Source organism: Crinia signifera, chromosome 8, assembly GCF_055691185.1.
Source record: "Crinia signifera chromosome 8, ASM5569118v1, whole genome shotgun sequence".
Lineage (NCBI taxonomy): Eukaryota > Metazoa > Chordata > Amphibia > Anura > Myobatrachidae > Crinia > Crinia signifera.
Window position 1 is genome coordinate 83,402,047 of NC_139224.1, and position 26,179 is coordinate 83,428,225.

At 43.5% G+C, this 26,179-nt stretch overlaps 1 protein-coding gene across 1 annotated transcript in view; it reads right to left on the reverse strand.

Moving 5' to 3' along the window:
• HMCN1 (hemicentin 1) overlaps window positions 1-26,179 on the reverse strand; it is a 362,739-nt gene that overhangs the window by 330,869 nt on the left and 5,691 nt on the right. Inside the window, 1 exon segment of the mRNA XM_083156769.1 lies at window positions 9,939-10,009. Within this exon segment, the coding sequence (XP_083012895.1) occupies window positions 9,939-10,009 (71 nt within the window).

The following is a 26,179-nucleotide window of genomic DNA, read 5'->3' on the forward strand; positions in this document are numbered from 1 at the left end:
GATTAATGGAGCATCACGGTGAGGCATATGTATAATGGTGCATCACGGTGTGGCATATGTATAATGGTGCATCACGGTGTGGGGCATATGATTAATGGAGCATCACGGTGTGGCATATGTATAATGGAGCATCACGGTGTGTGGCATATGATTAATGGAGCATCACGGTGTGGCATATGTATAATGGAGCATCATGGTGTGGCATATGTATAATGGAGCATCACGGTGTGTGGCATATGTATAATGGAGCATCACGGTGTGGCATATGTATAATGGTGCATCACGGTGTGTGGCATATGATTAATGGAGCATCACTGTGTGGCATATGTATAATGGAGCATCACGGTGTGGCATATGTATAATGGTGCATCACGGTGTGGCATATGATTAATCGAGCATCACGGTGTGGCATATGTATAATGGAGCATCACGGTGTGTGGCATATGATTAATGGAGCATCACGGTGTGGCATATGTATAATGGAGCATCATGGTGTGGGGCATTTGTATAACGGAGTATCACGTTGTTGGGCATATGTATAATGGGCATTGTGTGTGTGGCATATGTATAATGGAGCATCACGCTGTGGGGCATTTGTATAATGGAGCTTCACATTGTGGCATATGCATAATGGAGAATCACATTGTGGCATATGTATAATGAGCATCACGGTGTGTAGCATATGTATAATGGTGCATCACGGTGTGGGGCATTTGTATAATGGAGCATCACGGTGCGGGGCATATTTATGATGGGTATAACGGACTGCACTATTGGGGTCATGTGTATCTGGCACTACACTATTGAGGGCATATGTGTATCACACCCCCATTTTCCATGGCCGCACCCCATGTGGCTACAGCTCTTAGAGAGCTGACCATGCCCCCATAGCGGAAAAAATGGGGGATGTAGCCTCGCTGGAGTTCCACGGTAGTAGCTGAACCCTCTAATTTTTGGCGCGCAGATGTCTCTTCTCCTCTACCTACAGTGTTGGGAGGTATGTTTGTGACATATTGGACATTGCAGTGTGTGGCATATTGTGTCTGGGGCATTGCAGTGTTTTTTTTTTATATTATGCAGATTTTTTAACATTTTTTACTTTAGTAGCTCTTCGGGCGGTTTATTTTGTCGCGAGTAGCTCCCGACCCAAAAAAGGTTGGAGACCACTGCCCTACAGTATTAGAATTTGAAAAGTTTGTTATTTATAAATTTAGAAATAAATATTAAATTCAGTAAATTGTGTTTAGATTTCATCTTTAGGTTTAATTATGATGTGAGGAACAAGATTTAGTTCTGTTTGTCCACATATGCTATGACTGGCAGCCACAAGCACTAGTGCTGCCTATTACATTGACCATAAATGATCTGAATTTGAAAAAAACCAGGGCACACTGAAAGTGTCTCATGGCACAAAGGGTGCCTAGGCACACAGTTCGGTAACCACTGCACTAGACACCTTCAGGTCTGATTAGTGTTAGCCCTGTTAAAACTAAATATCATTCAAATGGAATATTTCCAGCAATGTGAAGTTTACTAAAAGTTCTCAACAAGCAGCTCAATATACTGTGGTCAAAATAAATTCTAAGAGGTAAGAACGAAAGTGATTGAATTCTGTAAGTCTGGAAAGGATTACAAAGCCATTTCTAAGGCTCTAGGACTCCATAAAATCATGGTGTGAGCTACTGTACTGGAGACAACTTTGAACAGTGGTGAATGTTCTTAAGAGTGACCACATTATCATCATTCCTTTACGAGCACTTTAAGGAATCACCCAGGAGGTCAAAAAGAACATTTTATTAATAATTGTATAAAGGCTCGACAGTGTCTAGGTCGATACTAAATGGTCAACATGCACAAGGCTGTCAGAGATAAAAAGTCGACACGAACAAACAGAAGCTGGACACATACAAGATCTTACACACTGGAAGCAGTGGTTCTCGGCAAAGGCAGGATTCCACAGTACACCCAGCAGGAGTGATTGTTGGAATACTTAGACACAGTCTGGAACAAACTGAACACTGGAGTAATTTCAGACAGTAGTAGCTAGGAACTCTGAGACTCTCTAGGAACATGGAAATAACCAGGAACCAGTAATATACTAAGTGTATAATAGGACTAAACAGACTTATACAGGACTATGGCAGGATTATAACAGGACTGAGACAGGACTATAACAGGACTGAGACAGGACTGTAACAGGACTGAGACAGGACTGTAACAGAACTCTAACAAGACCGGCAGGTTCTCAATGCTGGAAGCATACCTAAATAGCCAGTGGCTTAGGAGGCAGCCACACCCAAAGGCTAAGGTATGCATGGAAACAAGGCAAGATGGATCAGCCAAAACCTGGAGTACTGATCCTGTGAGAACATAGAAACTCTGCAAAGATCATAGTGACTGCTGCATAAACACCGACCTGCCGGAGGCTTGTAACACTACTCTTGGCTAGAGGGAATATAATTCATTTTGTTTAGGAAATGTTGAGTTGAGGTGGTGAGATGACATCCAAGATGAAATAGCAGAAATGCATTCACGCTGATGGTGTCAATTCAGGTGAGAATAGATAGATTTGAGTATCATAAGCGTACAGATGATACTGAAAACTGAAATAGTTGATTAGTTTGCCAAGAGAGGAGGTATAGATTGAGAAAAGCAGAGGACCCAAGACTGAGACTTGCGGTACTCCAAATGACAGAGGTAGTGAAGAAGAGGTAGAATCAGAAAAGCAAATACTGAAAGAGTGATTAGATAGGTAGGATAAGAACCAAGAAAGGGCTGTATTCTGAAGACCTAGGGACTGTAGTGTTTGTATGAGAAGAGAGTGGTCAAAAGGGTCAAAGGCAGCTGAGAGAACTAGAAGAATAAGAATTGAGAAATGGCCTTTAGATTTAGCAGTGGCCAGATCATTTACTGCTTTAGTCTGTGCTTTCTCTGTGGAGTGTTGAGAGTGAAAGCCTGAATGAAGTGGATCCAGTAAGTTGTAGTCATTAAGAATGTGTGTAAGGCGAGTGTAGGCAAGTCTCTCATGTAGCTTGGAGAGGCATGGAAGCTGAGAGATAGGACAGTAGTTAGAGAGACAGTTTGGATCAGAATTGTATTTTTTCAGAATGAAAGTAATAAGTGCATGCTTGAACAGAGAAGGAAAGATACCAGTAGAGAGAGAGAGGTTACAGATTTTAGTTAAGTTTGGGAAAAGCACAAGAGAAAGAGTGTTACTGACTTGTAAGGGTATAGGATCAAGAGGAAAGCTAGTGGAATAGGAGAATGAGAAGAGTGTTGATACTTCATCCTCACTTGTGGAATCAAATGAGGAGAAAATGTCAATGGACTCAGGAAAGGAAATGAGCAGGTCACTGGCTGAGGAAGGGCATGCTGTCACGAAATGGGTGTGTGGAATCAGTCGTGACTGGAGTGGTCAGATGGTGGATTGATGGAGTGGTGCGGATCTCAGGAAGAGAGGCGTGACCAGCCGGAGATGGGTTAACACAAACAGGTTTATTGAAGGAACTCATATAACAGATAATGTAACCAGGATCAATACTTCTTGATTGGACAAATAATAACTAGATGCAAGTCTCTGATAAATAACAAGTAACAAAAGATAGCAGTCCTTTGCAAAAATAAACAAGATGGCAGTCCGTTCAAAATAAACAAGATATGTGCCGGTAGTTCTGGGAGGATAAGGCAATGTTCAGGATTTGAGTTTAGAGAAAAGGATACCTGAAAATTGGACAATTGGCTGACTGAAGATTGGACAATTGGATGACTGAAGATTGGACAATTGGATGACTGAAGATTGGAGGGCTGGATGACTGAAGATTGGAGGGCTGGATGACTGAAGATTGGAGGGCTGGATGACTGAAGATTGGATGGCTGGATGACTGAAGATTGGATGGCTGGATGACTGAAGATTGGATGGCTGGGATCAGGATACAGCTGAATGACAGGATTACTGGAAGATTACAGCAGAGACGTAGCACACAATAGCTGGATGCAGTTTGTAGCAGGCAGGTCAGGAAACTGGTATCAGGACAGGGTAGCGACTTGGCGTTGACACAGGAACAGGTGACGGAGATAACAGAACTGAAATGGCTGACTTGGCATATAACAAATAACTGAAGAAAACCGAGTATAAACACAGGAACTAGAGGAGCAGGAACTGGAGCAGGAATTGGACCATTTGTGAACCAGACCATGAGCGCTGGACCAGCCGGACAAGCAGAGCCTCTGGGAGCTGAACACTGAAGACTCACGCAGGGATTCCAGGAAGCAGGCTTGAACTGCACAGAACATCCAGCACATGCAGCAGGAAGACAAGTTGCTGAAGTCAGTTCTGCCTCTGTGAGCAAGATATTTATCCCCCCTGCCTTGTATTGATTGGAGGAAATGACAGAGGGCAATCTGCAATCTGAGGCAGGAATCCAGAATACTTCAGTCTGAACTAAACAGGTGAGCCACATGGAACAGGAGAGCAAGGGGTTACAGGTGATTCCAGCTTCTGCCTGGATTTCAATCAGGTGCAATCAATCAATGAACCAGCAATGCACAGACTGTCTGGCAGCATGAATGGAGACAGGACTGAGTCAGACTGAGACACAGAGCAGAATCACCAAACAGGTAAGCTTGACTAAGCAGATCTGTGACATTACCCCCTCCTTCAGGGTGGACTCCGGACACCTTTGCCAGAACCTTCTTTGGAAGGGAGCTCAAGGTTAACGACGATGCTTCTTCTTTTTCTTAGATGAATGCTTTGATTTTTTTGAGGAAGGTGAAGCTTTAGGTTCTGCAAAACAGGCACCAGAGAGCACAGGACCTCCCAGGAAGGGAGTGGCATCATAATCAGAATCATACTCTGAATTTGAGTCTTGGTCTAAGGTCAGGATTGAAGACCTCTCAGTTGAATTGAAACTCCCTGAAGGACCACTGAGGTAGCATGAAGCGGAAGATCCAATACATATGGTGGGTATTGACGGGGCAGATTGCTTTTCAGAAGATGATCCTGGAGAATTGGACAGTCCAGAGGAACCAACACAATGGGCGGACATGGATGTGTACCCAATTCTAACGTCCATAGATTTGGGCATCAATAGACAATTTTTTGAAACCTTGGAGGTTCTAAGGCATTGTTTAGTTGGCACACAATCTTGGATGGATGGCAAAGAATGGTTGGTTTTGGCCACCGGATGACTTTTAACTGTAGTGGTGGAGGAATTCTTACAGGGAGTCTTTGAAACGAACCTTTCCACTACGGCCTTGGAGAAGGATGTCAGATCTCGAAGTCTGGAGTCGTTAGATTCATAAAGCGGACAAGCCCACTCCAAAGCTTCTCCTTTAAATGACAAAAACAGGTAACTGACGATGTTGGCTAGCGTGAGACCAGATGAAGGTTCGGTTTCCAATATAGACAAATATTGGTTCACCAGGGCTTCATAATGGACAAGATCCCCATCAAAATAGATGGGCGAATATTCTCTGCTTGAATCTTGAAATGGTTTTGATGGAATTGGGGCTTTGGAAGGCTTCAGCTGATCAAGAATCTTGGACTTTTTAGGAAAAACTGGAACCACGGAAGCCTCAGACACGGCGGGCACATTGAGTGTTTTGTGCATGGCAGACCCCTCGGATGCCTTGGGCAAGGCAGTCTGCACTGGAATAACTGGAACAACCTCAGGCCCGGAGGCCAGGGCAGGTGTGTCCTCAGGCCCGGAGGCCAGGGCAGGTGTGTCCTCAGGCCCGGAGGCCAGGGCAGGTGTGTCCTCAGGCCCGGAGGCCAGGGCAGGTGTGTCCTCAGGCCCGGAGGCCAGGGCAGAAGTGTCCTCAGGCCCGGAGGCCAGGGCAGAAGTGTCCTCAGGCCCGGAGGCCAGGGCAGAAGTGTCCGGAGGCCAGGGCAGAAGTGTCCTCAGGCCCGGAGGCCAGGGCAGAAGTGTCCTCAGGCCCGGAGGCCAGGGCAGAAGTGTCCTCAGGCCCGGAGGCCAGGGCAGAAGTGTCCTCCTCTCCTCCAGGGTCTCTGGTATACAGGACCCCCTCCTGGGACTGGACACTTGGAATTTCCCCCTCTTGGAGATCGACACCTGGAATATCCCCCTTCTGGGACTGGACACCTGGATTCACCCCTACTTGGGACTGGACACTTGAAATCCCATTTTGGGGCTGGACACAGAAAGCCCTCTTCTGGGGCAGGAGACTTTGAACCCCCTCTTGGGGCAGGAGACTTTGAACCCCCTCTTGGGGCAGGAGACTTTGAACCCCCTCTTGGGGCAGGAGACTTTGAACCCCCTCTTGGGGCAGGAGACTTTGAACCCCCTCTTGGGGCAGGAGACTGAGAGCCCCCTCTTGGGGCAGGAGACTGAGAGCCCCCTCTTGGGGCAGGAGACTGAGAGCCCCCTCTTGGGACAGGAGACTGAGAGCCCCCTCCTGGGGCTGGAGACTGAGAGCCCCCTCCTGGGGCTGGAGACTGAGAGCCCCCTCCTGGGGCTGGAGACTGAGAGCCCTCTCCTGGGGCTGGAGACTGAGAGCCCCCTCCTGGGGCTGGAGACTGAGAGCCCCCTCCTGGGGCTGGAGACTGAGAGCCCCCTCCTGGGGCTGGAGACTGAGAGCCCCCTCCTGGGGCTGGAGACTGAGAGCCCCCCCCTGGGGCTGGAGACTGAGAGCCCCCCCCCTGGGGCTGGAGACAGAGAGCCCCCCCCTGGGGCTGGAGACAGAGAGCCCCCTCCTGGGGCTGGAGACAGAGAGCCCCCTCCTGGGGCTGGAGATTCTGGACCCCCTTCTGGGGCTGGAAAGGCTGAACCCCCTCTTGGGGCTGGAGACGGGATACTCGTTCTGAATCTTTAGCACAAGATACCTCTGCTGGGGCTGCGGTATTGGACAACCCTCCTGAGGTTGATGAGACGGACACATGCTTTTGGGCAGAAAATCCTGAGACACCACCTCCAGTAATGGATAAAGGAACTTTCCCAGGAGCTCTGTGTACAGCAGTAAAACCGTGTTTGGCCAAGATGATCTTTGTTCTAGGGCCCCAAGTATTAACTCGGGTTTCTTTCTGAGCTGTAACGGGAGGAATCTCCCCATTTCTGGGCTGACGGAGAGAACAATCTTCTATGAAATGGTCTGAACCACCACAATAGAAGCACAGGTCTAGCTGCCTGCGCCGCTGACGTTCCTCCTCAGACAGCTGGGCTCGTGGTCTGCTTTGTGGTATGTCCTTACAAGGCTTATGAGAGGACTTCTCAGGAGTACTTGGAAGTGTAGTGGAAGTTCCTTTGAGCACAGTTCCACTGGAAAGGGGTACCAAAGAACTGTCCAATATGTCGGAGACTACAGAAAAATTTTTAGATGGTAATTCCTGTAGTTGATTCAGTAACTGGTGTAAAACCTTTAATGTCTCTGATTCTGGCTCTTTAAAGGTCCAAGCAGAACCAGATTCCAGATGGCAAAGTAACGGACTTATGACAGACCCACTGTCCGCAGAAGCCTCATCGTCCTCCTTTGGAGTAGCCAGGTAGTCAGGGGGTAGAGGTGAAGAGGCCAAATGACATGCGGCTGCAGATGTGACACGTGAGGATTCATTAGCCGGCAAGGATTGCTGCAGCTTGCAAGAACAACCAGATAAGTCTTGCCAGAACTTTGTGAGTAAGAACTGAAGATCAATCTGTCTCTCCATGCTGGTACTGTGATCTAGACAACCCACACTTCTCACACTCGGATCACTGACCAAGTCCATGGGACTTCAGCAAACTGTCACGAAATGGGTGTGTGGAATCAGTCGTGACTGGAGTGGTCAGATGGTGGATTGATGGAGTGGTGCGGATCTCAGGAAGAGAGGCGTGACCAGCCGGAGATGGGTTAACACAAACAGGTTTATTGAAGGAACTCATATAACAGATAATGTAACCAGGATCAATACTTCTTGATTGGACAAATAATAACTAGATGCAAGTCTCTGATAAATAACAAGTAACAAAAGATAGCAGTCCTTTGCAAAAATAAACAAGATGGCAGTCCGTTCAAAATAAACAAGATATGTGCCGGTAGTTCTGGGAGGATAAGGCAATGTTCAGGATTTGAGTTTAGAGAAAAGGATACCTGAAAATTGGACAATTGGCTGACTGAAGATTGGACAATTGGATGACTGAAGATTGGAGGGCTGGATGACTGAAGATTGGAGGGCTGGATGACTGAAGATTGGAGGGCTGGATGACTGAAGATTGGATGGCTGGATGACTGAAGATTGGATGGCTGGATGACTGAAGATTGGATGGCTGGGATCAGGATACAGCTGAATGACAGGATTACTGGAAGATTACAGCAGAGACGTAGCACACAATAGCTGGATGCAGTTTGTAGCAGGCAGGTCAGGAAACTGGTATCAGGACAGGGTAGCGACTTGGCGTTGACACAGGAACAGGTGACGGAGATAACAGAACTGAAATGGCTGACTTGGCATATAACAAATAACTGAAGAAAACCGAGTATAAACACAGGAACTAGATGAGCAGGAACTGGAGCAGGAATTGGACCATTTGTGAACCAGACCATGAGCGCTGGACCAGCCGGACAAGCAGAGCCTCTGGGAGCTGAACACTGAAGACTCACGCAGGGATTCCAGGAAGCAGGCTTGAACTGCACAGAACATCCAGCACATGCAGCAGGAAGACAAGTTGCTGAAGTCAGTTCTGCCTCTGTGAGCAAGATATTTATCCCCCCTGCCTTGTATTGATTGGAGGAAATGACAGAGGGCAATCTGCAATCTGAGGCAGGAATCCAGAATACTTCAGTCTGAACTAAACAGGTGAGCCACATGGAACAGGAGAGCAAGGGGTTACAGGTGATTCCAGCTTCTGCCTGGATTTCAATCAGGTGCAATCAATCAATGAACCAGCAATGCACAGACTGTCTGGCAGCATGAATGGAGACAGGACTGAGTCAGACTGAGACACAGAGCAGAATCACCAAACAGGTAAGCTTGACTAAGCAGATCTGTGACAGCATGCCATGCCATCTTGGTTTTTATCAATCTTGTCCTTAAAGAGGGAACCAAGTTCTTTCAGCGACCTTATGCATGTCTAACATAAGGTGTTGACCTAGTGACTGTTGCCCTATTGACGGATGTCCATTTGAGGAAATAAAGGTCTTGCTTTCCTCAGTTAATGACAGTCTATTCTACCATAAGAAAGAGGATGAGCAAAAATAGTATCCATGGAAGAGTTTCACAAACTTTTTCACACCACTGTATTGTATCAATATTATTGTATAATTACTAAGCAATGCACTTTAACTAATCCTGTCCCACACTGATTATTGTTCCACACTGGTTATTACTCCTGCATCATTGCCGGCCACCACGTGCATCGCCCTGTATTACAGGACAAGTGAAGCACTTTCCATAGTATCCTACTATCGAAACTGATGAACTGACCTTGTGAAAATCTCTGGGCTTGGTGAAAATGGCTCAGTGCATAGAAACCGGCCAGTCATTTTCGTGACAATGTTTATGTGCAAAAACGCCCGTGTTTGTATTACTGCATTGCATAAACTGCACTTTTTGGGGGGAGATTATAGCTTGTTACATGCTTATTATGATTTCTTCATGGGCTGCGCATAGACGATCTCAAATGAAACATTTAGGACTGCCTTTCCAGAAATCCTGCATCTGCGCCTTTCTCATACATTATCTTTAAAAGAGGTGGAAACTTATAATAAACATGAAAGACACACCAAGGGATAAATGTGGTACTGTGGGGAAAGCGTAACATTCAAAAATTCTTTACCTTCTCTTGAGTCCCACCTTGGCAATCCAGGTGTGAGAATAACAAACCTCAGCATCAGAGTTGTAATTGTGCAGTGCTCTTTTCTACCTGGAGCAGTTCCAAATTATACCACTCTGGGATCAAATCTGAGGTGGAAGGGGGGGGGGGGGGGGTGATTTTCGTATTACTAACCTGTACATAGAGTTCTTTAAGTTCATTCTGAAATTTCTCTGGATCGGTTGTGATTGTGACAGGACCAATTTCTAGAATGGAAATAACCAATGAAATGTCATTTAGTGAACAATGATTATTAAGAGTTTCTAAAAACATTGTGGGCTATTTGTTCACGCATGAAAAATCTAAGAAAAAAGCACAAATGTGATCATTATTGTATTACAATTCAATAGGTCAACCACTATTGGTCGACAAGCAATAGGTTAACACAGAAAAAAAATCGGTATGGTCTAAGCCAGGCATGTCCAACGTTGGCCCTCCAGATGTTTTGAAACTACACATCCCAGCATGCTTTGCAATAGTTTTAGCATTCTCTAATAGCAAAACGGTGGCAAAGCATGCTGGGATGTGTAGTTTCACAACATCTGGAGGGCCAACGTTGGACATGCCTGGTCTAAGCCGACAATGACAAAACTTTGACTCAAGCAAAAGGTCAACATGTTGACCCATGACAAAGTCGACACAAGTTTTTCATGATTTTATTTTAAACTGACTTATTCTTACTTCATAATCCAAAAGGGCATAGAGGGAGCATATAACAGTGTACCGAGCACAGTGAGGCACCATGCCCCAAGCATGGCGAGCGCAGCAAGCCATGGTACACCAATACATAGCCATTTCCATGTTGCCCTTTTTTCAATGTCGACCCTTTTCATCTGGCGACCTGTTGACTGTCGACCAATAGGAGTCAACCTATTGACTGCCGAACTTTATACTGTTTACCTAATAATCCACATCCATTGTGGGTGAGAGAAAGGATGTCACAGGAAGATTGGAAGTAGGGCTGAATGGAGATGTTGGGAGAAAAAGGAAAACCGGATAGAGAAGGAGCGGAACAATGGCAATGAGAGGGTTTGTGGGATAGAGTTATAGAGAAAGTGAATGATACAGTATGAGGAGAAATGTAATCTTTCATCAGTTATGCTGGACACACACACACTATAAGATCATTGTGCCAATCTTTCTTGTTGGACACCAAAGAATGGGCATATACAGTATGTTATTTCAGATAAATTGATTGAAACAAATGGATTTAAACAATTTGAAGTCCATTTGTGTCTGTTTTCCATTGTAAAGGAACAATAGGTAATATAATGTATGCTTCCATTCCCTTCACAATTAGATAAATCATGGCTTTATAAATCTGATGGTGGGGCTATGCTGCAATAATTACAGTATTTGATCACTGCACCAAACCCCCTCCACCCAGCTCTTCCCACATGGATGCTCCTCAAAAATAATCCCAGTGTGGAATTTACTAAAGTTGGCAAGTATGAATTCAGGTTATTTCTTTGTTAAGGAGAAGTTATAGGATTACAAGATGAAGGCATTTAGTTATATGTTGTTGTATGAACAGACATAACTGTAACACATACACTGCTCACATATTTATGTGTGACTTAAGGACTCTTCCAAGACATTATTCTATAGCCCACTATTGCTTCCTCTAATGACACAGAAAATTCCTAAACTATTTTTAAATGTCCGATTTGCTTATTTCATTTAAAAATCTCTTGCATTTCTGGACTCCAGTAAATGTAAACCAGTCACTAAAATGCACATAGATCATTAGCACACAGGAAATGGAAGAGGAATTTGTAGACATACTGTAGAAAGAACTGACTGCACTACACACTGCAACGCTATCTCTTAACCCATACAGTACCTGCACTGGAGATTATGGGGGAAATTTACTAATGGAAATTTGTAAAAAAAATAGTTGTATTTGTATCCAGAAATACACTTATTTTTGACATTTACTATGCTGAAAATACGGCAATTCGTATTCATATTAATGTGCTATCAATACGAATACGAATTGCCGTATCTTCGGGATAGTAATTGTCAAAAATAAGTGTATTTCTGGATACAAATACACCTATTTTTTACAAATTTCCTTTAGTAAATTTCCCCCTATTTGTCAAAAATAAATCCATTAGATATTTGGCAAGAGTGTGCTCATCGTACTTTACATAATTCTCATTAAACTAACTAAATTGTATAATAAATATTGAACTTTAAAATTATTACTCCTACTGTTCCTTTTAAAATATTACCCATCAAAGTTACTGAAGTATCCTGTGTTTAGAAGCAAACATGGGGCCTTATTCTAGTTCACTCTTTCTGACAAAATCCTTCTTAGATGGACAAAACCATGTGCACTGCAGATGTAACTTGTGCAGAGAGAATTCGATTTTGGTGGGGTTTTACTTCAAAATGAGATCTATATTGCAGTGTAGAAATAAAGCAGCCAGTATTTACACTGCACAGAAACAAAACAACTCACCAAATCGAATTCTCTCTGCACAAGTTACATCTGCCCCCCCCCCCCCCTGCAGTGCACATGGGTTTGTCCATCTAAGAAGGATTTTGTCAGAAAGAGTGAACTAGAATAAGGCCCATTGTTGCAAAGTAGTTATGATCAAATCTCCCACAGTTTAATAAAAAAAAAAAAACTAAAAGTTTGGATAAATAAATAATCTCCTCCATACAAGCTCTTGGAAACTTGCAAAATCATTACAATTTCAGTGACATAATGAATTTAATAAAACAGATAGTTAGATAGATGTGCACCTCACACTAAACTGCCAAATACAGAACACACAGGTAAAAAAAAATAATAATAATGTCAAATGTCTGTACTTTCCACCATATTTGCCAGAGAAACCATTTTACACTCCTGCAATGTCCCGGGTTATAGCTGGCTAGACCCAAGTTATAAACAAAACAAATATTTGGTCACTGAATTTCAGTGACCAGATCGGGAAATAATATATCTAAAGTTATAATCAATGTGTTTGGTTAATTTTAGATGTAAATATAAGCTACAGCTTTTCTTTATGCCCAAGTGTCTGAATCAAATCCTGGATCCAGATTCCCCACAAGGTAGAACCAGTTAACCCAAAAGGGTTGGAAACGCTGCGCTATTATATTGATATTCCTTTAAGGGTGAATACACCATGAGTGAACACACATGACCAGTTACAAGATGGAGACTGTTTCAGAAAAATATATAAAAAATAATTTATTTAAACATATAAAGAATAAATCTTATTTTACTAGGTGGCCACCTATAAAAATTTCAGATCAATTTACACATAATATATACCAATAAAATGAAATGTATTATAATGCGCATATATTAAAACTTTGATACTATAACTAACTTTATCCAGCTTCCAAAATTCAGCCACAAAGTTTTCCAAATCATTAGATGATGTATGCAGAAAATTGCCATATAAAGATAGTGTTCATATATGAGAATGAATTAGCCGGGCTGTACCCGAAGTGATGCCGGGCGACGGCACTTCACAACGGGGAGTCTTTTAATTGGACAGTGACTCACAAATGGACAGTTTTTATACTGATACAGGTGATATGGAGGTTGGTGTACGATGAATAGGTATCTCACCTATGCCTCCATGCTGGAGTGTCCTGCCTTGAGGAGGCTGTTGGAGTGTTTAGCAAAGCTTTGAAAAAGCCCTTTTGGAGGGCTAAACTCGTTAGTAGCTACCCCCCAGGGACTGGAGATTCATTTCTACACCAGCCCAACACCATTGGATGACTGGTCCTTTATTGCCATTTCTACAAAACATATGGGGCCTTATTCTGGTTGGAGCGGCCGGGCCGTACGCGTACGTCCCGGGTTTTTTTATGATCTGCGCATGCGTACATTCGCTAATGCGCAGGCGCGACCACTCACCAACGCTTACGGATGGGTCTCTACGTGCGAAAAAACCTGTACGCGAGTGTACGGGTATTGGGGGCGGCATAGGGGCGTGAAGAGGGGAGCGGCCGAAATGATGAGGGAAAATGGGCGTAAATATGGGCGTACACGGGGGTGTGCACCAAAAATGAGCGGTGCTACTACCGCACGATCGACTAAGGCACCGTTCATTTCGGACACAAAACAGGCGGCCGCCAACCGCCATCTCAAACCACCCCTACAGATACCGCATGCCAGCGTGCGCCTGAGTTTGCTAATTAACGCTGATTCCTACTCAAACACATACACCTGAATGTAATAAGCAATGCTGCAGTCTATTAAGTCCAAACCATGATTTCACTACCTGCAAGCCACACACAGCACTCAAACACATTGGAAGCTTATCTTTCTATACTTCTCTACATTTAAAGGTTTGTTTAATTAAGAATCTTTTTAAGACCTGCTTATATATGTTAAGGTAGGTATTTGCTAAACAGTTAGACACATTCACTACGTGCTTTCATAGACTTTACACAGTAGCACACTCAATCTACACAAGTCGACATGTGTCAACGTGTTCACTCTAATACAAACATAGGTTTTGTATTTAGGATACAATAACATAAACCACATCTAACACCTACAAAGGATGTTTCAGCAATGTTTGAAGCCCATCACCACTATTTTGCACATGAATTAATTCAATCAATTAATTAATTTTCATAATTATAGTTGAAAGGCAAGATTTGCAGGTCCATATATATGAAGGGTATGTCAGCGTACACGGACGTACGCTCACTCTCACGAGCGGTGACATAAGCTGACTTTTCTATTGAAAACAATAGGGACCCGTCCGTGCAAGCTGGCGTACGCTCAGATCTCCGCAAGAAGGCGGTGGGAAGACGGACGAGAGACGTCCGTAAACGGCGGCGTACGCTCAGTTGTACGCCAGTTGTCGGAGTGTAAGGGCTGGCCCGTCCGTGTACGTTGGCGTACGCTCATTTGTACGCCACTCCCCTTCTACGTTGTTTATGCCCGTACGTATGCGGCTGAGTTGTGGGTGGACTTAACCCCAACGGCCGCGTGCGGCTAGCGTACGTTAATAGCGAACGTACGCACGTTTGGCCGCTCCAACCAGAATAAGGCCCATGGTCTTATAAAATGGCTCTACAACCCAGCCGTGCAAAGCCGTAGCTCAGAGTCTAAATACGGAGAATGCCAGCAGGAGCACCCGATCCACGTGGGTGAGAGGCACGCTGTGATCGGAGCCCAAACCACCGACAGCGTAGGTGCGAGTTACGCTGACCGCACTTGTTTGCTAAACACTCCAACAGCCTCCTCACGGCAGGACATGCTTGGAAATAATGTAATCTTCATGCAAAGGCAATAACTTTGGTGCACCCTTTGGTATAAATGGAGTTTTAAAGCTGCTGTGATACCGCTTGAAAGCTGTGTTCAGTGATCTAGGTTGGACCTGGGTTGGTGATGTAAAAGAGGTATTAAGGATCTTTTTAACCTAGGAAACCCTCAGCAGCCACAGGAAGCCATTTTGAACTGTGATAACCAGTTTTCTTTTTAATCACATTCCATTTCTTTTTAAGCCTATTGCTTATATTTTTTAAATCACTGAATCTTCATTTACACTAAGAACATTTCTGCCCAAATAAATTGACTAGCACCTCAAAATCACACATGCGTTTTTCTAAATTGACATGAATTCCAGATGCAACCAAAACTGTAAACAGCTTTCCATCTGTTGTTGACTAAACTGACGAATATTGTGGAAAGACTACTCTTTGTATGAAACATGCATACAGGTACAGGGGGTAATTAATATTAGGTTGGAGTAGCATTACATGCAGTGACGTGCAGTGATGGCTGTGTACCGAGAGGCACTGCAACTCTGTATACAGCTGCCTTCCTGGCGGCCAATGCCCCCCAACCACCAGAGCCCCAGGACTCCACGAAGGTCACATGTCCTCACAGTGCAAGAGAAACAGTCGAGCTTGTGAGAAGCTTAACTGTCAGAAGAAGCTGTTATTTGACAGGAGCTGGATCTGCTCTCCAAACACTATGGCCCCTGTAAACTAAGCACTTCTAGAAGTGCTGCTTTTAACATTTTTGTTAATGTGCTTTTGTAGCCCATGGCTTAGCCCCAGCCCTATGAGTTTTATATCCTTACACTTGACAGTGGGAAGCACCACTTACCGGTGCCTCCCAAACTAATTTTAATGTTATAAATTACTAATATAATATAAAGAAAATACTTATGACACAGAATATGTGTCATACTGTAGGTATTTTCTTGTATTATTTTAAACAAAATGACTTGGGAAGACCTGCCTCCCCAGACTGCATGTCCCTGATTACATGCAGCAAAGTATTGATTATAATCGGTACTTTGCACATGTGAAGGACCCATTTTACGCATGTGCAAATGAGTCCTGTGACAACTAGGGATGTGCACCGAGCACTTTTCGTGTTGCGTGAAACACGTTTTGGGTCTGTATCTCGGGCAGTGTTTTGGATCTGGATCTGTTCCAAAACAGCACTATTTTCGTGTTAGTGTTCTGATTTTTTTTATAAAAAGCATAAAAACTTCTAAAATTCCAGAATTTGGTGGGTTCTATGTATATGTATGCATGCTATGTGTATGTATGTCTTTATGCATGTATGTATGCATGTATGTACAGATGGAGCTGGCCTAGTTCTTGCTGGGGCTGGTGAAAGTATCACCAGCCCCCGCTAGCGGTCAGCTCCCGCCAGAGACGCGCACGAACGAGACGCTCGCATGCCCTGTGGCAACGGAGCTTGCCCCGGGTCCCCGCCGTCACCAGCCCCTGCAAGAACTAGGTCGGCTCCATCTGTACATACATACATACATGCATAAACACATACAAACACAAAGCATGCATACATATAGACAGAGCTGGATTTAGACCAAATCAGGCCCTAGGCAAGGTACCGGTTTGAAGCCCCCTCCCTCAAACTATCCATAGCATCATGTTTTCATTCCTGATTGCTGCCCCTTTGCAATTTTCCTCCATATAGTAATGCTCATTATACATTATGCCACACCGCATAATGCCTCTTTAACAATATCGGACGGCCACCCATGCACACGGCACACAGAGAAAAGCAGCCAGTGATGGCTAGCCATTGCTGGCTGTCACAGTGTAATTGACACCCTGCAACCGTTTGGGGGCGGTAACCCAGCATTTTCTAGGAGTGGCCCAGAAAATGCAGATGTTCCCTGGCCAATGAGTGGGATGGCTGCTGACATCAGTAGCAGCCTCTTTCTCCCCACAGCCATTGCAGTGGCGAGTAAGTCCTGGATTACTAACCACTGCAAACAGAGGGGAAACGATTCGCTGGTGAGTGATTCTGATTAGTTTTCCTCTCATGTGAACAAATTCACAGCTGTGCACATGGGCGGGAATTCGAGTGGGCAGGGCGGTGTTGGTTGGCATTTACCTGATTGCTGTGCTCCAAAGATTTGCAACCCAATGACCAGGTCTGAATTGGGCCCCATGTACTTGCTGCAAGTCTGACCATGCAAGAACACACAGCTGATACTAATCAAATTAGAAAGTGCCAAGTCCTTACTATGATCTGCTAACTGTACTGGGTAATTATTCTGTATGTAAGTATAAATTACCACTAGGACTTCAGCTTTGAAAAAGAAATACAGAGGACATTTTAAAATGACCTGGAAGCATCTACAGATACATTTACAAGCAATTCAGCTTGTCTTTGGGATCTCCTTTGAGGGAAAATACGAAGTAGCAGCACAAAGGACCTTATTCTGGTTCACTCTCGGAGGCAAATTCCTTCTGAAATGGACAAAAGCCAGTGCACTGCGGGTGGAGAAGGTGTAACATGTGCATAGATAATTAGATTTAGGTGAGTTATTTTGTTTCTGTGCAGGGAAAATACTGGCTGCTTTATTTCTACACTGCAATATAGATCTCACTTTATAGAAAAACCCCACCCAAATCTAATTCTATCTGCACATGTTACATCTGCCCCACCTGCAGTGCACATGGTTTTGTCCATTTGAGAAGGAATTTGCCTCTGAGAGTGAACCAGAATAAGGCCCAATGTTATTGCCTGAATTCTCTGACATTTTGCAGCTCATTAGAGGCAGATGGACACCTGTTTTTTTAATGTCTGCATTAGAGGGCAGTGGCAAACGCAGGATTTTCAGAAGGGGGTTTCCAGAGGGGCGGAACAAAGCACGGAGATAGACACTTAGCTGACCCAGTATATGCCGGGTCAGTTAAAGTATTATAGATAGACAAAATGTATATAAATAATAATAATATTAATAATAATAATAATAAAAAATATATATATTATATATATATATATATATATATATACATACATACATACATATACTGTACATACATACAGGTGGCGTCAACAGCAGTGTAGACCCCTGGGCATAGCAATGTATTGGGGCCCCTACCGATCCTCCAGCGGTAGGGGTGGGGGAAGCTTTGATGTCCCGCGGGTGTTAGGGGGTATTATATCAACCGCTCAGCATGTAGGGCCTAAATCAGTAATTTTCACTAATTGCCCCTTTAATGCACAGATGGTGATAGATGAGGTTGGAGAAGGGGGCATTGGGCTGAATGAAGGGGCCCTGATACATAACTTCCAGGGTGGAAGGGTGCAGAGGAGGGGTGTATAGTGGAGTGGGCTTAGTGGGCTTATTATTCATAATTTTCTGGTGGGAGGACAACTTGCTTGACTGCAGATATCTCCAGTTCCCGGAAATAGATTTCTTAGATTTTAATGGAATTTAATGGTTTTTACTAGAGAATTCCACCTACCAAATGGTACTGGGGACCAGGGGATCAGAATTCCGGAGGCAGAGCAATCTGCCAATGAGTATATAAAACTACATACCAAGTGTGTGGAGCTGGAGCAGTAACCAGCTGCTGGAAGGCTGATATCTCTGGTTCTGGGCAAAGTAGAGACAAGCCATCAAAGGAGGAGAGTCCCAGCTTTTGGAATATACCCTCAGAAAAACTCTAAGTCAGACAGAACCTGAAATATCTGACTGGGAATAACAATTAACAGGCTTGGATGGGGACCACTGCTTTGAAGTCAGATATCTCCGGTTCCCAAGGGCCAATTTTTACAATTCTTGTACCCATGGAAAGAAGGGAGCCTCAGCTTTCAGCCTAGGGCCCTTAGACTCCTGGGGGGGTTTCTGGGTACTCAGAAACCCCCCCTGCATGCGCTACTGGAGGGTGGTGCATCCACTCATATGCCTTACCTTTTGCAGGAGCATTATGTTATTTGAACCAGACAGTGGGGTGAATATGGCACCCATGCTGTGCAGAAGTGCACACAGTGATTTCAATTGTATTGTAGATGAATTTTACAGCAGCTCAAAATCATGTTCTACAAATCTAATTTTACACTTTTTAACAGGAAAACTTTTGCCATTCCGTGATTCATTTTGGTGCGGCACAGAATTTTTAGGCACATGCCAAGCAATGCAGCAATAAGAGCTTCACACACAAATTTGCCACATCTTGCTCTCATGATTAATGAGCATTATATAAGACTAACCAGAAATAATGAAATGTTTACTTTAACCCCTTCGATGGCACTCCCGAGAATTTTCTGGGCTATGTGCCAGTGCCCAGTCTGGCAAACCCAGAAAATCTTCGGGAGTGTCACTGCCTGTGCTCCCTCTTGCTGGGCAGCGCCGGTAAACTGAGCGCTGAGCTTCAGCCTCTGTCCGGCTTCTGCTGCCCTGCCCTGTAAATCCCCCCCCCCCCCAGACAGTGTGCGGCGTGACCTTGTTAAAGTCGCAACACTGCCCAGCCCCTGGATGGCTGAATTTTGGGCGGGAGCTGAAGTCATGTGACATCAGCCTAACTGCCTTGAGCAGTTATCAACCACCGCCTACTAGAGAGGATCTGCTTTCTGGACCAGTTGGGACCTTACCAGAGACCTTCTTCCTCTAGCGGACTATTATTATTCTCTGCCGTGAGTAATACATAGAGAGTACACACAATGCCAGGACCCTCTGGGACATACTTTACACTTTTCCTTTAGTGGACATCCTTCTGTTGCACCGTTATTAATAGTGAGGATACTATCTGGATCATTTGGGACATTCTGTTCCTTAAACTCTTCCTCCAGCAGTGGAACTATACGGTAATCAAGTGTGGTACAATTTTATTGTTTTGAAGTTATAGTTATTCTTTTTTATATTTAATATTTTCTTTATGTGTCTTTATGTGTTGTATTATCATGCAATTCTAACAGTAACATTTATTTGAATTTATTTGCTTGGTCTTCATTGGTTTCTGCTTGTGGAGACTGACTATCCCCTCCTTTAGCAGCAGCTAGAATTGAGGAAGAGCTCACTGTTAGGTGCCCGAGATCAACAGCATTCCCCTGCCCACCCATTTCCATCCCATACTGATGAGTAAACACCGGCGAGTGTAAAACTCGCCAAAGGTGCTCACTCAGGGGGTTTGCACATGCCCATTTTCACACATGCACAAACCCTGACCAACAAATTCGGACCTGAGTGATCTGGTCTGAATCAGCCCCTTTGTACAGCGCATTAAGGGAGTTTTTTACATTTACTTTATATAAAACTATTAGTTAAACAGCAATGGAATCTAATGATGTCAGTGTGTATTTATATAGAGATTAGGCTACATTCCGGAACATAAAGAGATGCACTGCCACAGGACAGTTCCAGAGACTTCCTCTATAAATCAAACCAAGTCCAACCTTTAACATATTCACTAGAATCCCAGTGTGAGAAGCCTCCCAGAGACCTTTCATCTCTTTCATTACTGCCAAAGAGATCTTCAAGACAACTTGTTAAAGTCCACAAAATTGGATGTTGCATGTAATGAATCTAAATGGCTAGTCTGTGTAGCCCAGCTTCATTATCATTTGACCAATAGTTAAAACACTAGAGACGATCATGAGTTCATGTATTTTGTAAATATTTTTTTTTGTTTTTTTTTTAAAAAGAACCTGTAACCTTCAATATGGTTTATACAAAGGGCAGTATTCAATGCTCCCATTTCACTTTTTTAAATGCTCCCAGGTCGCCAAAAATAAACAAGCTTTGTCTTGGTCATCGCCATTGATCGCCATTGTTTTCTTATGGGAAATTTTGCAGACCTCGCCGTTTGTATATTCAATCCTAAAACTGAGAACGTGCTCACTTATTTATTGGCTTGCCTCTCTGCTGTTTTAGGTGAACTCAACTTACATACTTATAAAAAAAATTATTTTATTTTCTTTTTGGTGTCTACAAGTCTATTTTTTGTATTATTTAAAGGATCTATATATTTTTTTTTTCTTTAGAAGCGTCACATTAATATTTTTTTTTTGGGGGGGTAACTTTTTCCCCCGCCATGATGCATTTTTTTTCTCACTGTTTATTCTACCCATGATTCACCTCAGTTATTACCCATGATTCCCCTCTTCTATCTCACTCATTCATTTGGACTTCGAAGAGATACACAGCTTTTCACACATCAGCTAGTTTGGAATCTGGTTTGTTTTTTTGGGGTTAATTTGCTTTATTTGCAATATTTGAACACTGTCTACAAATTGAGCCATTAACTTATACGTGGAATTGGTCAATGCTCACCATCAGGGGCAGCGAGCAGCTGAAACGTTGAATACAGTGAGCAGGAGGCATGGAGTAGAAGAAATGGAGAATGCACGGCGAACAAAAAAACGGAGAACGCTGTGTTGCGCTCGCCAGAGCATTGAATTGAATGTTCTTTTTCTTTTTCTTATTGGCTGCCTAGTGATGCCAGCCAAAAGGATTAGTGATATGCCCAAGTGCCATTAACATCTATTCACTTTACTTAGCCCACACTGACAGGTAAAAGCTAATGTCAGATGACATAATGGTTGCCATTTAAGAGAGCTGTGTGATGCGAGATTTTTTTTCTACCATTTCCTCCTGGTGATTTGGGATGAACAACCAGCATAATCATTTAAATGGATAGAATTACAGATAAACAATGTGAAACATCATGAAAAGACAACAAGCTCATGGTCACATGGACATGGTCACTACTCAAAAGATCGACACAAGGTTTTCACGTTTTTTTGGTGTAGAAGACCGAGTTGGGTCATGCTTTACTATTCAAGTGGGCATATAGTGAGAATATAATAGTGTGCCAAGTGCATCGAGGCACTGTGCACAAAGCATGGCGAGCGCAGCAAGTCATGTGAGGGGACGCACTACACTTATACGGCGTCCATGTCGACATAGACACACACAATTTTTTGGAAAACTCATGTCGTCATTTTGTTTATTGACCATATCCATGTTGACCTTAAGCTTGTGTCAACCTTCTGCGAATGCCAAGCTATGGCATGTCGACCATGTTCGGGTGCCGACCTCATCACTGTAGACCTATGTGGTCGACCCACAATAACTTAACCAAAACAGAAGGCCACAGATAATAAAAAAGAATAAAATGAGCACATCCAATTAATTATGATGTATTGGCCCAACATGTCAACAAACGTGCATTGAGAATGAAAATGTGATACCTGGAAAGAAGATAATACTGCATCTCTATTTCAAGGAAGTCCATTAAATATTTTCTTTTTCTTACAATAATGTATCAGAATTATTAGTGTTGAAATTTCCTTGGGCTACCGCCATTCTGAAATAGCGGTAGCCCATTGCAGCTGACCGTGCAGACCCCCTGCTTCCGGCTGAGCGCATCGCAGGTACGGGCTCCTTTCAGAGAGTACATCCATGTGATAGGATCGCATATTACAATGTGATCATGGGCGTTAATATTCCGCCCAGGCGGTCCTTAATAAATGGACCCCTAAGTATATCTACAACTTCAAGTACATGAAATGAACAAAAATTATATTATCACTGTTTCCCACTGACAATGGGGGTTATTCTGGTTCACTCCTTCTGGCAAATTCCTTCTCAAATGGACAAAACCATGTGCACTGCAGGTGGGGTAGATGTTAGTTGTGCAGAGAGATTTGGGTGGGGTTTTACTTCAAAGTGAGATCTATATTGTAGTGTAAAAATAAAGCAGTCAGTATTTTCCCTGCACAGAAACAAAATAACTCACAGAAATCTAATTCTCTCTGCACATTGTACATCTGCCCCCCTGCAGTACACATGGTTTTGTCCATCTAAGAAGAAATTTGCCAGAAGGAGTGAACGAGAATAACCCCCAGTAATAGTTCAATGGGATAAGATAAAAGCATTTGTAAACATGTCAAATGGCAGTGCCTTAGAAATATGTAGGAAATGGGCAAATGTACAGTATCAGACAAATGTATCAGGCAAATGTATCCATCATATTATAGCATGCACTTTATACATGTTGGATACAGAAGAAGCTGATTGGTTGCTATGGGCAACTTCTCGACTTGTCCACGGTTTAGAAAGTTTGATAACTCTGCCTTAGAAGTAGATTTCCTAAGGTGTATTTTATTTATTTATTTATTTATTGTTTCTTATATAGCGCAGCAGATTCTGTTGCACTTTACAATTGTAGACAGTGATAAAACAAACTGGGTAACAACATACAGACTTGGAGGTTAGAGGGCCCTGCTGCAAGCTTACAATCTATAGGGATTTAGGAGGGAAACACAAGGACAGGCACCAGTAAAAGCATAGCAGTCCCACCAAGTTACAAGTCCAGAAGGGAAGCTATATAATACAGAAGTGCCTCAGAGGGTTATGCGTGTAGAACTTAAATATGATAGGCTTGTCTGAAGAGGTGAGTTTTCAGCAGGACCGGCGCCACCACTAGGCAAATCTAGGCATTTGCCTAGGGCGCCGGCCACTGGAGGGCGGTATTTTGCCCCCCCCCCCCCCCGTGCCCCGGGGGTACCTGTCCTGCGGCTGTGTATATAAAGCTTGCGGCGGTGGCAGCGGGGGGTCCCTGCAGTCAATAAGAAATAACGAGCGCTATCCGCCTGGCTCCGCAGAAGCGCTTCTGTGGTGTAAACACTGGCCGCACGCTGATTGGCTGAGATTCAGCCAATCAGCGTGCGCCGTGCGGCCAGTGTTTTCACAACAGAAGCGCTTCCGCGTAGCCAGGCGGATAGCGCTCGTTATTTCTTATTGACTGCAGGGACCCCCCCGCTGCTGCCGCCACAGCCGCAAGCTTTATATACACAGCCGCAGGACAGGTACACCCCCCGGCACCGGGGCGCCCCCACCCCGACTCGCCTGGGGCGCTCCGGTGCCTTGCACCGGCCCTGGTTTTCAGGGAACTCTTGAAAGTTTGGAGGCTAGTGGACCGTCTTATTGTGCGTGGAAGGGAATTCCATAGTTGTGAGCAGCCCGCTGAAAGTCCTGTAATAGTGAATGGGAGCTAGTGATCCGTGCAGAAGAGAGATGCAGATCTTGTGCAGGGCAGAGTGGTCGAGAAGGGAGATATTTTGTGATAAATAAAGAGATATATGCTGGTGCAGTATGGTTAATAGCTTTATATGCGAGTAGAAGTGTTTTATATTGAATACGGTAAGATACAGGCAACTAATGGAGGGACTGGCAGAGCGGATCAGCAGACGATGAGTGTCTTGCAAGGAAGATCATCCTAGCAGCATCATTTAAAATGGATTGCAGTGGTGAGAGTCTGTTCTTGGGAAGACCAGTTAGGAGACTATTGCAATAATCAATGCGGGATATAATGAGTGCATGCATAAGAGATTTGGTAGTGTCTTGTTTAAAATACGGTCATATTTTGGATATGTTTTTTAGACGCATGTAACATGATTTGGAGACAGATTGAATGTGGGGAAGAAAGGACAGTTCAGAGTCGAGGATGACCCCTAAGCAACGAGCTTGTGGGGTAGGGTAGATTGTCGAGTTGTCAACAGCGATGTTCTTAGTAATTCCGTTTTGGAAATATTGAGTTTGAGTTGGCAAGAAGACATCCAAGATGAGATGGCAGAGAGACATTCAGAGACCAAAACCACTGGTGACAACTCTGGGGTTGACAGATAGAATTGAGTATCATCCGCAAACAAGTGATACTGAAATCCGAAAGAGCTGATAAGTTCGGAATGTAATGCATAGTTGCCTACTTTTGAAAACTAGTTTCAGGGAGATCATAGTTGGTAGAAGAATTTTGCACAGCGCCCCAATTGAGGGGGCGTGTCATGCTCCAACCAAGGGGCGTGTCTAGTTCCATATACTGTATGGTGAGATTGTGAAAAGAGATTGTGAATGTAGATGAGCCCCAAAGCAGTTAGTAAGAGCTACTATACTTGCTAAAGTGCTGGGAAATGGTGCTGATGATTCAATGTAAATGTATCTATCTCTCATTCCTTTTTTCCCCCAAATTTTTTTACAGTGTAATGTGGGCTAGGTAAAATAAGGGAGATTGCTAGGCTAATGAGGGAAATAGGGAGATTGCTGTTATTTCAGGGAGTCTCCTGCAGAATGCAGGAGGGAAGACAACTATATTGTAATGTAATGTGTACCAATAAGAATTAAATAGATAATATAACTGTGTCACAAATGCGTTCTAATTACCTTTCATACTCTATATTTCTAAACAAATAATTTTCCAAATATAGAACCAGTTTCCCAATATTATGCTGCTTTCACATTGCAAACCTGCTTTCAACCCGTTTTTGTAAACGTTTCTTAAAACAGATCTAAAGCCAGTTAGGATTCTAAAATCCGAGTGGTTTTACAATCGCTACCCCCAACCAGGCAATTCCCATTTACAGGTACTTTGGAAAGTCTTTTTTTGTACATATTTTATCGCCTACTAAGTTTTACTTTATTTAAAGTCTTCTAATTTTAAAATGACTGCATTCACAAAGTATATATATATGTTGCAAGAGTGTGTTTGAGTTTAGAGATTTATACATATACTGTATGTATGTCCCTGAAATTGAACAATTTAATGACAGCTTTATTTGTGTACCAATTAAATTTGCACGCACATTTTCTACACCGGAGGCGTCTTCTATATATAGTGCATTACACAAAGTAGTAATCCTTAAAAATTGATACTGAGTCTGCCTGGTGGACATATGACTCAGTCTCCCCCTGACAACCCCCCCCCCCCCCCCCCTCTCATGGGCTGAAAGGCCAGGAATGCTAATGAAAACACTTTGAACTTAACCTTACAGAAAGATAAGAACACATCTGATTCTCTCAGATGTTGTTCTGAGACATATATGGTAGAAAGCTTTTCTCATTGTAGGAATGTAAACACAGACACAATTCTTAAAATGTTCTACTGATGATAATTTTATAGTTCTGCCAAAAGTCTGGCATTCATTATATTTTTTGATTTTTGCTTATCCTTCTTCTTGGTGAAAATCTAAATATTGTTATATCTTTGCTGATATTTCTTTTAAAAAGATACAAAAGAACTGCTAAGGGTCAAACAGTCTTAAGTTAATAAACTGTAATACTAGGAGAATTTCTACATACTGTATTTTAAAATATAGCAACGTTATCCAAACAGTTTCACTT